Below are 21,529 nucleotides of genomic sequence, written 5' to 3'. Positions count from 1 at the left end.
CACTTCTCCTTAGCACTGTGAAATGTTTACTCTGAACTAAGCCTCTGCTTTAGCAAGTCATGTTTCAATAGGAAAACCTTCGTTGATGGAATTGAATGGGACTCCTCCCCTCTCGTCCCCGCCAGTTACCCATTCCTAAGAAAAGCACCGCCATTTACTAAGTACCCAGAGCCTCAGGAACTAGCATTTGCAGACAGTTAGTGTGGCAGATATGATGGCCTCATGTGCAATAAGGGAGAACCTGGCCTCTAGGTGCCTGGTCTTGCCAGTCCTTCAGACTGACCGTTCTGGAGAGTTGGGGACCTGTGCTCCATCCTGCATTTCCAGCCCCATTACCCATCGTGTAGAAGCCTTCAGTGAGAACTTTCAGTTTTGGTGCTGGTTCAGTCCTAAGACTGGCTTGTTGCTATACTTCGTAGTTAGCAGCAACAGAAATCCTGTTGCCTCAGGAGAGCCTAGCTAGTCCTACCCAGCGCTGAGAGTATATACGCAAACATGTGGCCCACGATCTACCAGCCCTAAGGCAACAGTGTGTTTTCTTTACTAACAGTAGAGTGGCTTTCCTGTATGTACCTACTTGCCAGAGGTTACTGATATGACCTAGAAATAGCTGCTGTCCCCAAGCCTTGATCCACAAGTTTTTAAGAGTTATTTTTATTTTATGTATCAGTGTTTTTCTGCATGCATGTCTGTGTATCACAAGCGTACATGGAGCCCACAGAGGTCAGGAGAGGGCACCAGAGCCCCTGGAACTGGAGTGACAGATCCACAAGTTCTTAATCTACACAATCCAAGATGGTTCCTTCCATGTGAAACCCTTCTAAAAGAATCATCAGAACCCACTACAGAATGGCAGGCAGGAAGGAGTGCATCGTAGAGAATGGCGATGAGATAGCTTCTGGTGGACTCTGGGACCCCAGGCCCTGTGGTTAGAAGAACCCTGCTGCGGAGCTCTGAAGCTCTGCTGCCCCTTCAAGATGCTGCTGGCACTAACAGGGCCCAAAGCAGCCTTGCCAGCCCCAGCCTGGGTCCTAGGAGACCCTAATTGATTGCATGGGAAACCTTAGTCATTTATGTGTTCATTTACTTCATCAAATATTCACTGAAGGTTCCTGATGTGCCCCAAGTAGATTAAGCACGGAATATAGAACACTGAATGGGAGTGGTCGGTGTCTGCCATCGTGGACCCTGAATGGGATCAATGGAGAAAGTCGGTAAACACGTTACACAAACATGCGGTTCTTCGTAAAAAACGAGGGATGGGGGTTGCGGTACTTCATGGCTCAGTCTGAAGCCGAGAAATAGCTTAGGCACATTTCAGCCTAAGGAAATCAGCCCCAGCTCGTGAAGGTGAAAGTCAGAGGAGAACTGAGCATGTTTAAAGACGACGCCAAGAGAATGTTACGGGAGCTGGGGCACCCCGTCGGCAAATCGACTCCTCCCTGGCTTTGTGACCCGGGCCCTAGACTTGATCGCTCCAGTTTCAGTTTATCTGTAAATCAGAAATGATAGGTAGTATTCATATGTCAGGAGCTGCTGTGAGGATTAGTGAAGTGATGTGTATAAAGCACTCAGCATTAATGCCCAGAAACTCTAAGTAGTATTAGCTCAGGATTATTCCTTAGACTGACAGTGTGCTCAGAACGAGCATGTTTTCTCTTTTGAAATACACAGATGGTAAAACCAGGACTCGCCTGTTGCTCTTGTCCCTAGGACCCTTTCTGGATGAATGTGGAGGCTCTAGTGGAGACCTAGTACTCAAAAGAGAAGGCCTTTCTCTACCCATGTACAGGGCGTTGCACTGACTTTTCTAGTTTCTTTCAGCTCCAGGAGCCTGTATCTGTCACGTAACAGCTTTGCTCAGCCTAGAATCAGCTCTCAGAGGCATGGGAGATCAAAGCTACCTTTTTGGCGCTAAGTACACTCTATGTGCAGGGTCATCATTTGTGTACGCATTGATTTGTGGGGCACAGCTAAAAATCTCCAGAAGTGTACTAGGGAAGATGATGCTATTTCTAGGCTTCCTGGCAGCCTAGTGGAGACCACCAAAGCCTCACTTCCTACCCAGAGAGTCTGAGGATATTAAGGTCACCTGGTTCCATTGTTCTCTGGAGTGCTCACAGAAATCACCAATCTTTATCTGAGTTAGCTTAGCCCCAAGAGTCTCCTTGCACATGGGGGGGGGACATCGAGTTATAAAACTGGGGGGGGGTCCCAGAGTTGGAGAGACAGACAAAACAGAGGGGAATGGTTGTCCTGAGCTTCCAGAAGAGAGAGAAAGAGAGAGAGAGAGAGAGAGAGAGAGAGAGAGAGAGAGAGAGAGAAAGAGAGCACCCTGCTTCTGCCTCCTAAGTGCTAGGTCTGCATCTGTTTTCTATCAAAGCTAGGGGGCTTCTTTCTAGCCCCCCCCACCTCCCCTAATCTAAAAACACCTTCCTTGGAATCCCCCTAGCATTGGGAATAGAATTGTAGAAGGATTGTTCTCTTAGGACCTTTTTTTTCTCTTTTATTTTCAAGTTTTTTTTTTTAAATAATCACATTCTTAATGAAATTTTCTAAAGTCTTTTTGGAGTAAAAATTCCAATGATGTGTTAATCTGACAATGGCACGTAATAAAAGACCACAGGCCCCACAAACCTATGATAGCTAGTGCAAAACTCTTACCTATTAGCAGAGAAGGTCTGGCAGTTAAAAAAAAATTATATAGGCCTGAATTAAGATCATAGCAACTTGGATGAGCCTCAGAGTCAAAGATGGCATGCTACTTGACTCAATTCATTTAACATTCCTACAATGCCATGTGTGGTAGTGCATGCCTTTAACCTCAGCATTCAGGGGACAGAGGCAGGTGAATCTCCGGGTTTCAATTTAGCCAGGGTATATAATGAGACCTTGACTCAGAAGTAAATAAACACATAAATTTGAGTGACGTACAGGCTGGTAGTTGCCAGGGGATCAGGAAAGTAGGGCTGGGAAGCATAAGATACATAGGGCCCTTGAGGCCACAGAAACATGCTGCAGTGGCACTGTCCCCTAAGCTTGATACACTCCTGTAGTTCTAGAGATGTCGCTAGGGGAAACTGGACAGAGAGTATAGGGAATCTCTTTGCTATTGCTTACAGGTGTGTGTCAATCTATGGTTACCTAAGAGTAGAGTGCCTAAAAGGTTACATCTCACTTAAATCAGCAGCACGCTTAAAGATACCAAGAAGTGAATTAAAAAATGTAAGAGAGAGATGGGTGGGTGGGTAAAGAGTTAAACAACATAGAGACTTTAGAGTTCACTTGAGCTCTTGGAAGAGCCACTTCTACTTGTGAGTGGAAGTTTTCTATTTACCAAGGTGATGCTTCCTTAAACTGACGAAGTCAGAGGAAAACATCAGCACAACAAGGAAGGCTACACACAAATTCTAACTAGTTATGTGAAGGCTTGTGAAAAATGTAGCGTGTCCCATGATTCTGCAGCAGCAGGGACCACCTCTGTACTGCTCTAGTCTGGCCTCACCTCTACCCCGTCATCATGGCTAGGCTGATCCTTGCATCAAGATGAGAACGGCAGTGATTTCTAAGACTCTGCTCCCATTCTGAATAACTGTAAGGGACTGCGTCTGCCTTGCCCCCGACACGAATGCTGCTTATTCAGCCAGACCTCCCTCTCCATTGGCCTTGCTAAGCATGGAGAATCTGGGTTGTCGGTGATAAAAGCTAAGCGGATGCCTTCTCACGATGCACAATGCATTTCAGGAGCACAGCAGCCAACTCACATCGAACACCCTTCTACCCGGTATTAATACAGTTCACCCACGGGCAACTTGGGGAGAATGTCCTTTTACTATGACTTTATAGACTGAAGGTCTAGAATGAAGGAAGTGGTTGGTAAAGCTTGGATTGAAATTTGGTCTATGGCTTCAGAACCTGCCTTTCACCATGTAACATGCACATCCTGAAGTAGAACCACCAATCAAATAACAGGTGTGGCATTCCTCCCAACCAGTTTCCCATGGACAAGGTTGGAAAAACATATTTGATCCAGGTGGCCCAGCTGAGAAAGAGGCTGAGTCCTTGCTTTGCAGATCATGCTGTGGAGCCATTTTTATTTGTATAGATTATATACAAATATAATAGCGCTTTCTGGTGTCCCCCTCTTTAGTGACATGTATAGGGAAGAGGCTGGGCTCTATGTTAAGATTATGATTTTTTTTTTTTGAGGGAAGGGCAGTTTCTGGGGACCAAACCCAGGGTCTTCCTAAGTGGGCTGAACTATACTCATACTCAAAACTTTATTGTAGTTCTTCTAAACCCTTGCCTTGAATTACACATTTTTCTCTTGTTCTCTCCTAATGTGATACGTTTTCTTAAGATGGCCCCTAAAGCATGATTAGATATGCTTTACCCAGATGGCTCCTGTGTCCGGCCACAACATACCCTTTGGATGTTGCCTGATGAGTGCGCCTCTAAGAATCAGTTCTCATGGTCCCTGACATGATTGGCTAGGGAGGACTAAGTCAGGAGTTAAGACTGTGTGTCAGTCATAGCCATAGATGTGCTTAGCGCCTAGGCCGGCCTGTGAGCCACTCACTAGTTGGATACATTGTGAACGAACACTTCCTGCCATCGGGCCTTTTAACTATTGCAAGTCCAGATAAACAAATACTATAAACGTAAAGCATGGGAGGCCTTACTTACTAAAATAGTCTCGCCAGGAGCTTATTTTCATCTGATACAAACCCCCAAATAACCAAAGACTGAAAGAACAGACTTTGTAAACACAACAACAACAACAACATCAACAACCCCCCAACCCAAAAACCTTGATTCTTCAACAGCTGCCAAAAAAAAAAAAGGCTAAAATATCCAAGAAACTGAGGTAAAAAGTGTTTTTAATGTATGTATGTATGTGCTGTAGACATTTTACATGAAGTCATTTGAAAAGTCTAAAGGCTATGAAGAGATGGCCTTCAAAAAGGGGTGGGTAGGCTTTCAAAAAATAGGACCAAAACCATTAAATATTTTAAAACGATAAAACCTCATGGGGGAGAGATGGCTCAGTGAGCCAGAGGGCTTGGCATGCAAGCATGAGGGCCCGAGTTAGGATCTCGGCACCCATGTCATCATGGACACATGCATAGCACATGTGTTCTCCCCACCCCCACCCCCATGGACCCCCTAGATAAAAGAAAACCAGAGCCATAGCATACTATGTTTTATTTAGTCTTTCAAATTAAAATAGGCCTATTGTCAAAATCTAGGGAAACAGGTGTATTTGGGCAGCATTTACAATAGTATAGACGGCAGTGTCTGTTAGGCATATCTACCTAAAGGTGAAGAAATATTTCAAATCCATTTGAAATAGACTGAAGTGACATCTTAAAGTGAATCCATTTAAAATAAAAGTCAATATACTGTGATAAGCAGATGATTGGCAGGTTATCTTGAAAAAAATGGTAAGTTATGAATATGCAACAGAAATGTCTGCAGATACATACTTATCTTAGAAAACTGACTGACAAACTGAAAACAGTTCATTTATTTTGTAAAGCGTTATGCAGTTACCATCGTTGCAGAAGTATGGCAGGGCCTGGCTAATTTGGGGAGGGACTGCCCTGAATCTTCCATGACCTCACCAACTCTCCCTTAAAATGCTTATCTAGAATTAGCCTGGGTTCTTCTTTTCTGTAGATAACTGGTCTAACTGTCTGATTTTTTTCCACGGAGAAATTCATCAGGAGATCTCTTTCCAACTTGATGGATTCTTCTAGGAGATTTATAGTTTCTCCTCATAAGTGATTTGCTTTGTGTGTGCTTAATGTCATTTGGTGGACAAGAGCAGCCTAGGAGCAGCTCAGTCAACAGAGGTGCCAGCAGGGGTAACATGGATGGGGAGGACCAGCCATGTTCAATGGGGAGAGCAATTTCAGAGGGAACTAATTTCATAAGTGGTCGGTTCATAAGTGAATACACTTGAATAGATAATCACTATTTTTAGCTGCTCTATACATTCATCAATAGGGGACTTGTTCCATAAATCATGGCACAATCGGAGCCTGTGCAGCTGTTAGTAGAAAGAATCTTTGCTGCTTGTCTGAGTAAAGCTCTATCTATGAATTCATGTCCATTGGTGCAGAGTGCCCATGCTAAACCTGCACATTCAGCTTAACCTCTGGGACTTGTGTCTCAGTCCCTGGTCACTGTGTACTTCCAGATTTCTGCATCGTATAGTAGCCCCCTTGGGAATGTTCACTCCTTTCATAAACTATCCTTTGGAAGAGAGCCTGAGTCCCACTCATTTCTTAAATTGGCCTATGGGAAGGTGGCTTCTTAACACCTAGTTTGGTATTTCTAATCCTGCACCATCCCCTACATGACTTTGCCAGGCCCTGTTGAGTTCACGTGTTCCATTCACTAGAAGAAATGGGGCTGATTCCAGGAAGACATCAGCTCACAGCCTGAGCAGAACAGTGAGCACGTTCTGTCTGGAAAAAGCCTGGCCCAGAGCAAAGGCCACATCCCCCTTACAACATACTGGAATCCCAGCCACGAGAAAAACAGCACTGTCACCTGCTCACTTGAATGTGCATCCATAAGTAAAACTGCTACTCAGTTGCAACTCATTATAACAAGGCAAGACTACGGCACCTACCTGTGCACGAGACACAAGGACAAGTACACAAGACTGTGTGCCACCCATGACAAAAGGATACACAGAGACATGGGTTCTTGTGTATACAAAGTCCCTGGGAAGACCTGGCAGGACTGAAAACATTTAGGAAAGGAAACTTGGGAATTAGGGTTGGGGTAGGAGACCCTTAGTTTTTTTTTCTTCTTTACCATAGTCCCTTTTGTACCCTGATTTATCATTGTTTGATCTGTGCATGTACACACAAGGATGTGTGGTGCATTTGTGTTTTTTTTTAAAAAAGTAATACTAGTATAAGAGGTTTGCTCTGATGTGCAGTGCATTTTACTGCGATGTTTGCCTTTTTAGCACAACATTAATACTTTACAAAAGCCTTGTTTGAACATAGCAGGTGTAATTCCAGATTGGGAGTGGCCGCAGGCAGCCACAGTCTGCATGCTGTGTGGACAGCATGCCTGTGTGGAGCTGGGAGTCTCTGGTTCATGTCACTCTGGAGCAGGGGCTGCTCTAGCACAAAGACGGTTTTGAAAGGCAATGGCGAAGCCAGAGTCAGGGCAGGCTCTGGGCAGGCTCCAGGAGAGCCAGCAACCCTCTGCTGAAGGGTGCCCTGGTCCCCACTACACAGGCGGGCACTCCTGTGAAGTGAGACTGCTACACAAGTCTTGTCATTACAGAATTTTGAGTGGAGTGATTCTGAGAGAAAATGAGAACGGTGTGTTCTATTGTGCCTCATTAAATATTGAAGTTTTTATGTAACTTTCCTCCATGTCAGGTTATCTCTAATTTGATGAATGAAGAACGACAACGGTTCATCTTTCAGTTCATTTGTGTCTCTATTGATCTAACTGAATGTTTTCCAAACAAACTTATTTTAAAATTTAACTTAGATCCCCATTCTACAACCACGTTTTCATATTGCCAAGACTCTGCATTGGGGAGGGCCGAGTTATCTTCACTATTGAAACAGGTCTGCTCTGGAGCTGGTTTGGCCCTGTCTGTTCTGTGGAAATGACACAGTGTTGACCCAAGAGGAGTCCTCACTTCTCCCTACTGAGTCCCTGTGGTTGGGGAAGAAGAAGCTGTGAGTCCACCCCCAGACCTGCCTACTTGGGACATGCCCATGCTAGGCTTGTCTAGGACTCTGCCCTTGGCATCCCTGTTGCCCACCTGGGCTCTGGCAGAGAAGTTGGGCGGGAAGAGGCCAGCCGAGTACCCGCCAGTATAAGAGGAAACGGAGAGAAACAGCTCCAGTCAGCCCCAGAAGGGAGGCCTGGAAAAACTGCAGCTGGAGCTAACACAAAGGACTTTTCAGATCCTGCAGCCAAGGTGCCCAGTGCTTTTTTTTTTTTTTTTTAAATACAGCTATTAGGGTGACAAGCCTTTCCAAAGGCCAGCAGTTGGCGAGAGTTTCCAGGAAGCTGGTCTGGCATGGGGCTGGGATCATAGCAACTTTTAACGAGTGAAGTTCAGAAGGAAGGAGTCATCAGGAAAGGTTTAAGGTTCAACAAACTTTTTGAATTATTTTGCAAAAAAGTTCTGGCTTTCCAATTCAAAGGCATGTTCCCCTGTGATGGTTTTAAGTCAGAGCTTATTTCAAAGGCAACACAGACTGCACGTTTCTAATTCATTCCCTGGAGATATTTGCCTAATCCTAGAGACAAGCTTTGCAAGTGCCATCTAGTGCCTGGAGACACTAGAGCCATCTTACTATCTTTTCAAACAGCCATCCACCCACGTGTCTCTCCCCTCTACCAGTTTCTGTGGTTGTGAGTACACACATGCACACACCTTCCCTAAGCAGGAAGCTGTTCTTTGCCAAAAGTGAATGGAATTCAGATTTCCAGAGGGTATCCTTGGTCTCCAGCTCCAACAGCCATCTGACGAAGAAAGATGCTAGTGTGTGCGCTGGGGCTGGGAGAGAGGGGCTTCCGTGTCCGTTCAAATCTTTCTGGGCCCCAAGAAAAACCAACAACTGGCTGTGCTCTCCCTAGCCCCACCCAGCCTCAGTCACATTCCTTCCCTTCCTGAGCCCACCCTGGGTGGCCCCACAAACCAGCTCCCACTCCTCCCTTCCCACCAGTGGGGAGACCTAACGCATGTCCTCATGAAACAGCCAACAGTGAAAATGAAGGTCACACTGCAAGCCCCAAACAGCTTAAAGGCAAAAGAGGGGTCCTCCCCAATGTCTGTTCTCACTCCAGTCAGAGACTTTTCTCTTTTTTCTCTGTCTAGCAGCCCCTAGGACTAAGCTTTCACACCTCCCTGTGCTTGCTTCCAGGAAATCCTAGCCTACTTCTGCCTGTACCATTCTTGGGTCTGAAAATGCTGTTTGGGTTCTGAAGCCCTTCACTACTAGAACTTTCCAACATATCAGGGATCTCTATCCCTACCTAAGCCTTCCAAGCCCTAGGATCCGCATCCCCAGGAGTTGTACATTTATAAATGTTGACACAGTTTTGATAATGAGTCACAGTAGTGATCAGCAGTGACAAGGTAGACTGGCTGGTCCTAAGCCTAAGTTACTGGGATTTCTACTTGTCCAGCCATGGAGGAACATGTGGAGACCCTCCTGCAGTGATCAGAATGAATGAGTGTGACTATGGTGGTTCTATGCTCAGCAAAGTCCTGATACCTAGGGCAGTCTGATGATCTTGCTTGGTCAAAAATAGTGTTGTCCACCAGGGTTTTCTGGGTGTTCTGTGAAGTGTTATGACTTTACCGGCCAGCTTTACTCTCTTTCCTTGGCCAATCCCAGAGTTCATCTTTAAGTATCTGCATCATCCCCCAACTCTACCAGCTTCTTCCTGGCAGAGCCTGCAGTGGACTTGCCCTTATCGTCATGGAAAGATCTTCCTATTCCAGTCCTAGGTTTTGACTGTGGTACTTAAAACATGCCCCAGGTAGCTAGCAGGAATGCAGCCATTTGATCCAGACCTACTGGAGGTGACTGCAGAACTCCATACAGAGAGGAGATAGGTCCCACCAGGAAAACAGAACATAGAGGTAAGAATTGGGCCTGCTTTCTGGCTCTGGTCCTGCCATTATGTTGCCTTATACTCTTGTATCTGTGGTGGACTCTCATTCTCTTGTCTTCCCATTGCATGACATCTCCAGGGATGCTGTGACCCAAACCCAGGCAGATACTTTGAGGTACTTTGATGGAGCCATTGCCCATTGAGCAGACAGTCTGGTAAAGAAAAGCCAGGTATCATGGAGCATGGGGAACCCTAGGGAAGAATATCTGTTTGAGACAGATCTCATGTAGCTCAGGCTATCATCTGTTCTCAAACTCACAAAGTAACTGAGGATGACTTTGAACTTATGATCTTCGTGCCTGCAGCTCCCGAGTGCTAGGATTTCAGATGTGTACAACTAGACCTAGTTTGCAGTGCTGGGGGTCAAACCCGGGGCTTCATAGATGATAGGCTAGCGCTCCAACTGCTAAATCGCATCCCCAGAGGGACGTCTGGAGCCTTTTGTCAAGTAGTGCCCTACTGAAGGTCATCGATGCACCCCACCCCCACCCCCCCACCCACACCCCCACACCCCCCTCGGCTCCCAGGCACCTGCACCTGGAGCCCACACCCCCAGCTTGTAGAGTTCACAGGGTTAGGTTTCAGTTTTCTTAAAAAGACCTTTTCAGTGTTTCAGATTAGCAGATTGTCAATTTAATTTAACAAATCCAGGCTGGGTGGTGGTGGCATATTCCTTTAATCCTAGCCTTTAGTCTACCAGGAGGCAGAGGCAGGCAGGTTTCAGAGAACCAGCCTGCTCTACAGAGTGAGTTCCAGGACAGCCAAGGCTACATGGAGAAACCCTGCCTCTAGAAACAAACAAACAAACAAACAAACAAACTCCATATACAAACCTGAGGGAAATAAAATCCTGCCTACCTCCAGAAGACGCAAGAGGGAGAATTAGGCAAGAGAAGATGATCTTGGAGCAGAGGACAGGGCGTTGGCTCACACATATGACCTAAGTACAGACAAGGCCAGGGCAAGGGGACAGGCCCAGAACAAGTGAGCACTTTAAGTCCCTATATGACCTTCACCTACCATTTTCACATCCTGTTCAGAGACCAGCTGCCCAAGAGTTAATGGTGGGGCGCAGAGGACAGCTGCTTAGTGCTACCTACCTCAATGAACCTGGTTCTCTTGGGGCAGCAAATTTAGGCCCTAAATCAGGATAGGTGGATTCTTTAGGTAAGAATCCTGCCTGAGAGTGGGTATGTGTTTGTGGAGAGCTCTTCATTGTTTAAGCCTTGCCTTTTACTCCTCTTACATGCCTACTACCCCACCACACAAATACCTCCTTACTACTTTGTAAATTCAGCCTCATTTCTGCCTCAGCTCTCAGTAGGGTACCACAAGCCACTGTTAGGACAGAGTTATACTTACGTCTGATTTTATATGAGGGTTTATAGCCAGAGTTCTCAGAGAGAAGACAGGTAGAATAAAATTTCTCTCTGATAACATCTTGAATTGCACCCCTCCCCAGTAATAATCCCTCTTAGCACCTTTGGATTTCTCCCTTCTAAGTTGCTCTAATGACCCCAAAGTAGAAGAGGCTGGGGGGGGGGCGGCAATTGTCTCTGGACTTCTGGGGCTATAGCCACATGTGTGGAGAGGTTACATAGGCAGCTTATGCAAGCAGATGGTGAGGTCAGGGTTATAGAGCTGAAGATGCTTGGCCGAGTAGAGGCTCAGACTGGGCCCCTATCTACTCCTCCTATCTTTTATTTCTTTTCCTCTTTCATGTTTCCAAGATGCCACCCAGGTCTCCCATGGATCCAGCCATGGGCTTATAGTCAGACCTCTTCTAGCCTGTTATTGCCAAGGAGATGTATCTTAGGTGTGGCTTCTGCCAAGGATACCTGAACTATCCTAAAAAGGATACAAATACAGGCACAAATGCTGAGTCAGGCTTGGGGGCGCCATGAGAAGCTTAGGAGGAAAGTGCATCCTAGTTCCTAGTCTGTGAGATCTAGAGATGCCCAGAGTAGCTTGGAGGCCAGTGAAGGTTCCTGGCTTCGTCATGTGGCAGGGTCAGTTATACACTTAAGAGTCTGAATTTACAGAATTCTCATGGAGAAAGTGATGAGAATGACCAGTGCCCAAACCCACCATGGACTGTTCACAATGGTCATAGACTCTCACGTATTACTGCTTCAGTGCCAGCTTACCACTCTCAGGACTTCAACCTGACCTTCACCAAAGGAGATGCAGGCTTCCCCGGTGACAGTGTGTCCCTGAATGAGCCTGGTTCTGCCAGTATTTCTTCTATGATAGTAGAAAGTTTCTGCCCTTCATGAAACTTTAGCTTTCCCTTCTGTGAAGCTGAAGACTGACCCACTAAGAGTTCTTCAACTTACACGGACATATGTTACGTGTGTCAGCTAACTACGCCATTACGAACTCTAGCACCGGAAGTGGAGCACAGACTAGCTCATTCTTAGCACTGAAAGCCAGTTTGTGGATACTGTGGCTACATTTGGGTTTATCTTTCCAATAGAGAGCCTGCTTCCTATCACTTGCAGGGGCAAAGGAAGGCAGGTTATAAAGCTTACCCCTCCCCTCTCCTTAGTCTGTGCGAAGGTAGGTGCTTGAGTCAGCCCAATGTTGACGGGACCAAATGATCGAAGCACACAGGGGCACCTATAACTGCCAAAGGCACGTCCTCTGACTTCCTCAGACAAATTATGGGTGCTAGTCCCCAGCTCATACCTCTATTAGCACGAGTCAAAACAGCCCACAAGCCCCCGTTCCAGCTACTCCAGGCTTTAGTCAGGATCTGTAGCCTTCCCCTCTGCTACCACACTCCACATCATCCAGGAACTCCGTACTTTTAAGTCTCTAATTTTATCTTTATGACAGCACTTAGGATGCAGCCTGACCCATTTGTTTCCCATGGAAAAATCATTACCTGGCAGATTTTAAAACTGTCATGTCAAACAAGCAACAACCTTATGGAGTCTCCAGTCACAAAGGAACACTTTATATTGTTCTAACATTTCTCAAGTAGTTCTCCAAATTAGGTATATGGCCGAATACCTGTCCCCACTTATTGAAATTTATATAGCAACATAGGAAGATACATTCCCAATGTGTTAATACACAAGGAGAACTGTAACTCATAGACATTAAGAAAACTGATGTAGGGTCCTGTGAGCAGGATTGGATGACCTAAGCCTGCTAGGGTTTCCTGAAAGACAGGGACCTTAGCCATTGTGAGCTCACAGCAAACGCAAGCTTCCCAGGGTTTCCAGGAAGACACTGTTCTTAGTTATTGTGAGCCCACTCCAAACCATCTGCGTATGCAGAAAACCACAGATGCAGTAAGAGGAAAGAAAGGTGATTGAACTAGCTGGAGGACTAATCAGTCAGGCCATTATTCCTCAGAGCCCTCATAGGGTAGAGCTCCGCCTTCTCCCATGCCCATCTAGAGGTCCATCACAGAGGACATTTTCACAGAAGCTGACATGTATATGTTGAAGCAAAGGCCTTACAGAGCCAGCAGAGCCAGCCGTGAGGTAGAACTGTGGGAGCCTGCATACCCCAGCCCTCAGATCCTACCTGTAAACAGTAATGATAATGAAAGGGTAACACTGGTCAAAGAGAACAACCCGAAAGCCAAGCAGTTGAACAGAGGAGAGTCCAGAAATGAGCCACATGCCAACAGGGAGCTGATTTATAGTAATGCTGATACAGCAGGGCACTGGGAGAAGGATGGCGCTGTATTAGACTGGATGTCCACGTGGAGGAAAAAGCTTATCTTGACCTTGACCTCACAAAGGACACAGAAATCGATTCCAGATGGACCGTAGATCTACATGTGAAAGGTGAGCTTTTGAAGCTTTAGAACAAACCAGAATATCTTTATGACCTTGGAGTAGTCAAAGTTTCTTAAGCAGGACATAAACAGCGCCAGCCAGAGAGGAAATGTTTGATTAACTGGACCATGTTAAAATTAAGACCTTCTGTTCATCAAAAGACACCAAGAGACGGGGCAAGACAGCCCACAAGGGGGGCAGTATTTACAATACACGTATCTGTGTATCTGACAAATGACTCACACTTAGAACACCCAGGACATAGATAAAATTGTGCCTGAAGAAGAACAGCCCTCAGTGTAAGATATAGATGTCTTATAGAGAACGATGGATGTTGTGAAATGAGAGTATAGAATGGGGCTTAGCTTACTGAAAATTACAGACACCGTTTGATGCCACTAGAAACCAGGATGGCTAAAAAGGAAACAGTGAAAAAATTCCAAGTGTGTGTGAGAATGTGGAAAAAGTGGAATATTCACATGCTACCAAGCAGGGGTAAAAGTTGGGGTGACTGCCATGGGAAACAGCCGGTCCCTCAGTGTCCCAGCACTTCTATCCTAGGGATACAATGAGCAGAGATGGCTATAACCTTCACCAAACACATGTGTAGACTATTCTTAGTAACTCACTACCAAGAGCTACCCAATGGCCATGGGTAGAATGAATGAATGAGCAAATCACAGGCCGCACAGAGCAGAGTACCAGAGAGCAAAAGGCTCTTGAGGCTACAGCTTTCCGCAGCCTCACAGGGGGTTCTCAGACATCATAGCAAATGAAGGTGGCCAGATACACGGATGTGTGTGCTGTGTGATCTAGCCATGTAGATGTCAAACACAGGCAAAGATGGCTGTTGTTGCTAGAAGGTGAGCTTATGGTTGTTCTTGGCGTGACCGTAATATGAAAGGGGATCCCGAGGACTTTCTGGGGATTCCATTGTTTTCTTGGGATGCTTGGCTCTCAGGTAGGGAGAATGTATTAAGTTTGCACTGGAAATTTGTGTACTGTAGTCTTTTGGTACATTCCCTTTCTACTGTATGTAAATTTATAACACAGTGCCCTGCAGAAGGCAGTGTTTTCTGAGCTTTACTAGAGACACAACTAAGAACACAGAGGGGGGGTTGGGGATTTAGCTCAGTGGTAGAGCACTTGCCTAGCAAGCGCAAGGCCCTGGGTTCGGTCCTCAGCTCGGGGGGTGGGGGGACAACACAGAGGGACTGGGCTTGCCGCCCGGCCACCACCTTATTTAAAAGGTTGTATTACTCCAGTATCCTGACCAGACTACCAGCAGCTCCTGTAACTCAGTTTCTACTTCCAGCTCTAGGCAAAGCACACGGGAGATACGTTTGGGGGCTTTCTCTGTTATTCAGAGTACCTTTCTTTATGGTATCACCAACGTAGTATGTGCTGGCACACTACTCTCCCTGGCCTCTCCCTTAGAACAATTCTAGGAGGTTGCTGCGTCCCTCTTCATGTGCTCAAAGGGAAGAAGTGAAACTAGGGAAGGTTAGGGGGCACTGGGGGCTGCCTGTAGCTGGGGCAGTGTGGGCTGGGAGCCAGGTTGAGGGCATTCGATTCCCAGTCCCTCTCTTTCCCACTGAGCCACTCCGCCTCGCTCTTAATTTAATTAGGAGAACATTTAATCCCCCGTGCATTTCAGAGACGGGTTTGAGCCTGGCCGGGGCCTTGTGGGGCTCTGACAGGGATCCTGTGACTCATACAGCCTTGCACAGCCCTCCTGGGAGGGCTCCCATGGGGCTTCTCTGGCACCTTGTGCAGACAGAGGTGGTCTGAAGGTTCACAGAACACAGGACACTAGTCTGGAAAGACAAATCTGGTCTCATCTGTTCTTGACAAACCCCCTTCCCTTTCCTCCTGGACACTGCCCCCAACATGGCCCCTCTGTCTTCTCCCCTCATCACTTGCAGGTTGAGAAGCCAAGTAAGAGAAATGGGTGCTCACTGAGGTGCCACAGCAGACCCTGATTGTCTCCAGGCCCTGAACATCCCAGGCAGAGCTGTCCCTTCAGAAGAGCTAGCCCCCTGGTCCACTAGTGCCCCCCTTTTCAGAAGGCATAGGCTGGCCCCAGCCTCGCTGACAAATGCAGAATTCAGGAGACATTAGTAGTGATGTGGATGAAAGCCAGGCCACAGCGGGCCTCCCTGGAAAAGAGAAACTCGAACGTCTTGGCGTGAGATTCTGCAGGGTCCAGGAGAAAGTTGAAGACATGGAAATTCTAATTAACGCACGCGGGGCTGGTTTTGCTCAAAGATTTTTGAAGCTGTCATGTCACAAGAGGCCCGGCAAGCACATGCTCGCCCGGGAGGTGCTTGTGGGCACCTGGTGGGATTCTTGCAATGCCCTAGCCTGTATTCTTACTTTCCCTCTGTCCTCTACACATTTCCTCCACCCATCTTGGTGAACTCAGTGGCCCCTGAATGTCATCCCAGAGTGGGAAGACAGCCTGGTTAGTAAATAAATGCTGAGACTTCCAGTTGAAAATGTCACAACAAAAAAGTCAGAGGGCTCAGGAACCAACCTCTTGGAAGCAACCCTCAGGGAAACCGCAAGGCAGAACCAGGCTGAGCTATAGGCTGCTGCACGTATGGTAGGCTTGGCCTTTGGAGATGTTCGTCTTGGATATGCTTGTGCAGTGGATAGATAAGGCAAAGGTTCCAGACAAGTTCTGATTGGTTCATCAGAGGGAGGTTGGGGTGAAGTGGCTGCCGGAGAAGCTCACTGAAGCCAAACCCAGACATACTTCTTTAGCTTTGAGCTATAGGTGCTCATGTCCTGGGCCCTATGTCTCAACACCTGTGGGAGGTACATGGAGACCTTGTTTCACCTCAGGCAAAGCTAAGGGTGTGCTTTCTGCATCAGAGTAGGACTACAGTCTCGGGGTTCTGTAATGCTGGGATTTTGGGGAGTGCTGGAAAAGGAGTGACCATGAACAGCCTCTGCTTCCTGCCTGACCCAGGATAGGATCAGGGAGCGTTGATGATAGCCTCAAGGATGCGCGAGGCATTCCTGGGGAGAAGGAGGACTGAGTAGACACTGCAAAGATGTGCGCAACTCTGATGGCTACAGGACCAATAAGGGCATTCCAGCTGGTGGGATACACGTGAGCCCTTGCCAGTTAACCCCAGTAAGCAGAATCCTGGAGACTTTTACCCTATTAGCTGTAAAGATACGGCCATCTCTCATGGCAGTAGGTCTCTATTTCATACTTGGTCCTCAGAAGCCTGGAGCAAGGCTTTGAGTAGGACATTTACGTTGAGGGAGCTTGAGGAGTACAGGGCTCCCTTCCAATGATGTTAGAACCAGGAAGACAGCATCTGACTAAAATATGTATGCAAGGCTGAGGCCCAGCTGCCCAGAGCTGGATGAGGACTGGGGCTTACATGAGGAGCTGCTGATGCGTGTCTTTTGAGCTGGGGTCAGAGAAGCTATATTGTCTTCTTAGCACCCTTCCCCGTTTACCAGCAGCTCTCTGGTTTTCAATAGGCCTGCACCATGGCCTCTCTGTCCCTAAACTATCAGTGGCCAACAGGCTCTGAAAAGAGGAGCTTCACCCAGCCCCAGGGACCTTCCCATAATCAAGGATAGAGTGACCTCACCTCCCTAGGGCCCCTGGGCGGGGAGAGCTTGAGATGGAAACAAAATGTGTCTTTATTTATGCTTTTAATTTGAATTCTGGAACTGGCCCAGCATGGTAATACATTTAACATCAGTAAAATGCTGAAGAAAAATGGATCTGTTTTTCTGCAACTGCTTCCCACCCACTCTGCCCCCTGCAAGACCCTAGTACACATCTCTGTCCCTGATAGACACGTACCAGGGCGTGTGCCTCTTTTTTTCAGTGTGGCTTCTTAGGGCCAGTTGCTCACAGGAGCCATGCTGCATCCCTGAGCTGCTGGAGCCTAGCTTAATTACAGACATCAATCAACAGGCTGACTGTGTAAGAGGCAAAGGAATGCAGCCCTGGTGTGGGCACGTGGGCCCCTTACACAGTACCCACGATGGCCTATGTGCTCCCCTAGAATGGGGAGGGGTCTCGGTAAGGCCAGCAGTCCTGGGAGCACATAGGGTTCTAGGACCCAGACACAGACCAGGCCTGTGGTTATCCTCTTTGCTAGGACTTCCAGCAAGGATGGCACTAGACTTCTATGGATGTGGGTGTCTGGATTCTTTGATGCCTCAACCCTGACCCCAACTCTGCTTTGACCAGATCATATTTTTTGCTCAAGCCTGTGATCTCTCTATCTCCACCTGAGGTTTTTTAACTCAGCATCACCATGGGCTCCTCCTTTCCTACCTTCCCACCTTCCTAGGTTGGTTCATCCCCAGCTGCTGCATTTGGAATAAATTGGTGTGTTCTTGGGTGGAGACTTGACTGGATAAAGACTGTCCACCTACTCAGGCTCCAGGAGTGCTGGCCTGAGAAGAGCTACGATACCTGAAAAGATGGTGACACACTAGGCCTATAGCAGCCAAGAAAGCATCATTCATGTCTCTGGGGCTCTGTTACCTCAGAGTGGAGATAGGAATTGGCCTAGTTCTCTGAGCATTGTTGTCTTATTGGCTTAGGGATGCTTCTGGAACAGATAGACAGTAAATGGCTCCAGGAGTTCTGAGTATATGAATACCAGCACAGATGGCCTTTTGCCCCCAAAGGGGTGGTTCTAGGGCAGCTATGGACTGAACTATGGGATCACCAGTTTCCACCCTTCCTTAGGACCCTGTTGGTGCTTTCCTTCAGGAAACCACAGTAGCCAGAGGATTCTTTTGTCCATCTGGGTAGGTGGTTTGTTGAGAGTACTACTCTGTCTTGATGTAGCTGCTTTTGTGCTTGGAAGTTGCTCCATGGCCAGAAGAATAAAACAGAATGGGTACCAAGAGAGGTGAGTGATCAGAGGGGATAAGAAGTCTGAGAGGCCTTTCCAGGCTTAGGCAATTCCCTGGGGCCTGTTATGGTTGCCATGGTGCTACTTACTGTCCCTATTCCTAAGCAGGCACTGGCATATCGCATAGTACACCAGCCACAAGACACCAGTGTTTACATTTTAGTTGTCTCTGCCCTGGACTTGATGGAGAGACTTAACCACAGTTTAAGCTATTTTTCTACCCACTGTCGCCAGCCTATACCTGCCTAGCCTGTCTGGACTCCTGCTCACACCTCTGTTCCTGCCTGCTAATGCAGCCAGCCTGTAAGACTGTCTTAGGAGGGAGAGTAACCTCTGCTTCTCTCTGAACCCATGAATACTCTACATATTACAATCTGAGATACTGCTAACCTCCTTTTGAATTTGGGTGGCTTGGGAAGATAGTGGGCATGGCGTGATTGATCATAATCATTCCTTTGACAAGGCCGCCTTCTCCCAGGGTGGCCTCAACTTGGCTATCTGGTTACTTAAGAAGCCCTCAGCACTGTGAGTCCCAATTTCTTCAGTTATTGCAAAGTCAAGCCTGAAATCTAGGCATAGGCCAGACGCATTATGACCATGCACACAGGGCTAAGGGCATGAATTTTAGTAGAAAGAATGAAAGAGTGCCAGTATATGAAACCCAGGAGAGCTAAGAGTGTAGTATTAACATCCTGACACAAAGATACTTTTCCAGGGGAGTACCCAGTGGAGCAGTGGTCAGACCTGCCCCCAACACATTGCTGCCTCTACTGGGCTTTGGCAGGAACATTTGAGTCACATGTTGCAGAGAAATCACAGCATGGCTGGGTACTGGGGATTGGCCTGGTGATGCCATGATGGGGGCCCAAATGGGGGGAAAAGGGTGGGCATGTGTCCCAGGCCAGCTGTGCCTCAGGGGAAGGCCAACTGGAAGGCGTAGAAAATCAGCTATTTCCTCCACCTGAAGGAGCCCCTGAGGACAGTACTGGCAACTGGCAGGCAGCACCCGGCATCTGCCCCATGGCTTTAGCCAAAGTTCCACGGGGAAATGCTAAAAAATAAAGTTGACTCTCTTGAAGGAGTGGGGGAGGGGTTTAGGGAAGGGGGAAAAAAAACCCAATTTTCTCAGACGCTCCAAGCATGCAAACAAGTGGAAAATGATCAGTCTGGTTTTCCATAAGTCAAAACAAGAGGATCGTGTTTCCAGATTCGGTGGGAAAGCCTCTGCTCTTCTCTCCTGCCTGAGCCCTGAGGCCAGCCCCAGCAGCCAGTGTCCCCAGGTTCTTAAAGATAGGCAGTGAGTTCTGGGTACTGGGTAAATAAGACTGGGTTCCAGCAAGAGGATGAGCTTTGCCCCATGCCAGGGCACTTCCCTTGAGCCCCAGCTGTTGTGGGCAAATGGACACTCACTGTGACACATGGGTGATGGGGGTCAGCAGGGTCTCCCCTTCCAGGTCCAGGTCCTCAGCAAAGCTGTTTGTTCTCAAGAAATGGGGTGTGCTTACTTCCAGCAGTGTAGGGCTCTTCCTTACTGTGAAGAAGGTGTGGGGACAGCTCATTAGGCTTCAGTAGAAACTTGATCATGAAGGGGCTCCAGAACTGGATTCAAATGCCCACCCCAACCTGTGATTGCTATGGGATAAACCTGTGAGCTCTCGAGATCAGGTTAAGGGTGAAGACAGAGTTTAGAAGTTTCAGCCTTTCCCGTCAGGTTGGTTTACACTGAGTGGAATAGTGAATGGACATTCAGATTGGTCCCCAGGACCCCAGGGCCTCAGCCTCCCAGACTAAATCATAAAGGCCGGTACATTCCCCCCCCAGTTTGCTAACTGCCCTGGGGCTGAGTTCCAAAACTGAGTGAGGTCCTGCCCTTATGCTAGGTTCTGGGCCTCTCAGCAGCTTCACACAAAACATTTGTGCCAAGAACAAATGCAAGCACTGATCCCCAGGACTGTGCTATTCACACACACACACACACACACACACACACACACACACACACACACACACACACACACACCCCGACAGACCACTTGGCCAGGCAACAGGGGGTGCTAGTACCTCTGCCTATCAGGAATCACAAGCTCAATTCCTCGATCCAGCCATGATGCCATATTAACCAGGTGCTCTTTGAGGAAGGCCTCTAAACTGTCCGATTAGCTCACTTCCATAGCTTGGGAGACTGATCCATATCAGTCTTCACAGTGTTTCCAGCTTACTAGTGTTTGCTCTCAACTCACTTCTCCCTTAAAGTGTTTAATGTAGAAGTATTAAGTACTTCTGATAAATGGAATATTGAAAAGTTCACAGTTGTCCTCAATTATAGGGATCATCTGCCGGCCGGGTCCCTGGCTCTTGCCTGACTTCTCTCATCATGGGTAGCACAGATGCTATAAGCTTGTACAAACTTCTGCTCTTGTCAGTTTTTCATATTGTTCTGTGACATTCTTTTCTTCACAATGCAGTTATGATCGTTTTAGCAGCGCATGAGCCCACAGTTTAGATCTGCCACAGCTAACTTACTCATCCCATATTTCATGGACATTCAGTCTTGTAGTTTTATGATAATCAGCAGTGATGTAACATCCATCTTTATTGTTAAAAGTTGCTGACACACTGGGCAGGTGAAGTGGCATGTCTTTGGGTATATTAATAAGTTCTGTCAAGTTGTAGCCAATTATTCTTCCTCTTCAATTTTGCTTGGCCTTTCAAACATTGATTAAAAACTGAGGTTTTTGACTGTTATTAGGTCTTGAGAATATGATCAATGAACTTTGATCATATTCACCATTTCTCCTCCCAGATCCTTCCCCACTGACCTCCTAATTACCCAATTTTATATCCTCTTGTTCCAAAATTTAATAATCCATCAACTTCAATTCGTGCTGTCCATGTACTTCTGGGTGTACACTGGAGTACAATTGACCGACCAGGAGTTAGAATGTTAAAGAAAAACTGACTCTCCCTCCCCAGGAGCCATTAACTGTCCATAGCTTATCAAGAACCTCTTGGAGTTCATGAACTTCTACAATGACACAATGTTGTCTGGCATGATCTTATGTAGGCGATCATGCAGCTGTCCTGTCATGTCCAGAAGTTAGTTTTTTCCCGTCCTTTTCTGTCTCTGACTTATAGTCCCCCACCTCCTTCCTTCTACAGTGT

At 47.1% G+C, this 21,529-nt stretch overlaps 1 protein-coding gene across 4 annotated transcripts in view; it reads right to left on the bottom strand.

Moving 5' to 3' along the window:
• Nucleotides 1-21,529, bottom strand: part of Kcnq1 (potassium voltage-gated channel subfamily Q member 1) — a 332,940-nt gene that overhangs the window by 144,143 nt on the left and 167,268 nt on the right. For all 4 annotated transcript variants that reach the window (XM_039092702.2, XM_039092705.2, NM_032073.2 and 1 more), the window contains one exon: nucleotides 19,778-19,898. In XM_039092702.2, the coding sequence (XP_038948630.1) occupies nucleotides 19,778-19,898 (121 nt within the window). The remainder of the gene's footprint in view (nucleotides 1-19,777; nucleotides 19,899-21,529) is intronic.

Source organism: Rattus norvegicus, chromosome 1 (assembly GCF_036323735.1).
Source record: "Rattus norvegicus strain BN/NHsdMcwi chromosome 1, GRCr8, whole genome shotgun sequence".
Taxonomy (NCBI): Eukaryota; Metazoa; Chordata; class Mammalia; order Rodentia; family Muridae; genus Rattus; species Rattus norvegicus.
This window is presented reverse-complemented; position numbering and strand designations above follow the sequence as displayed.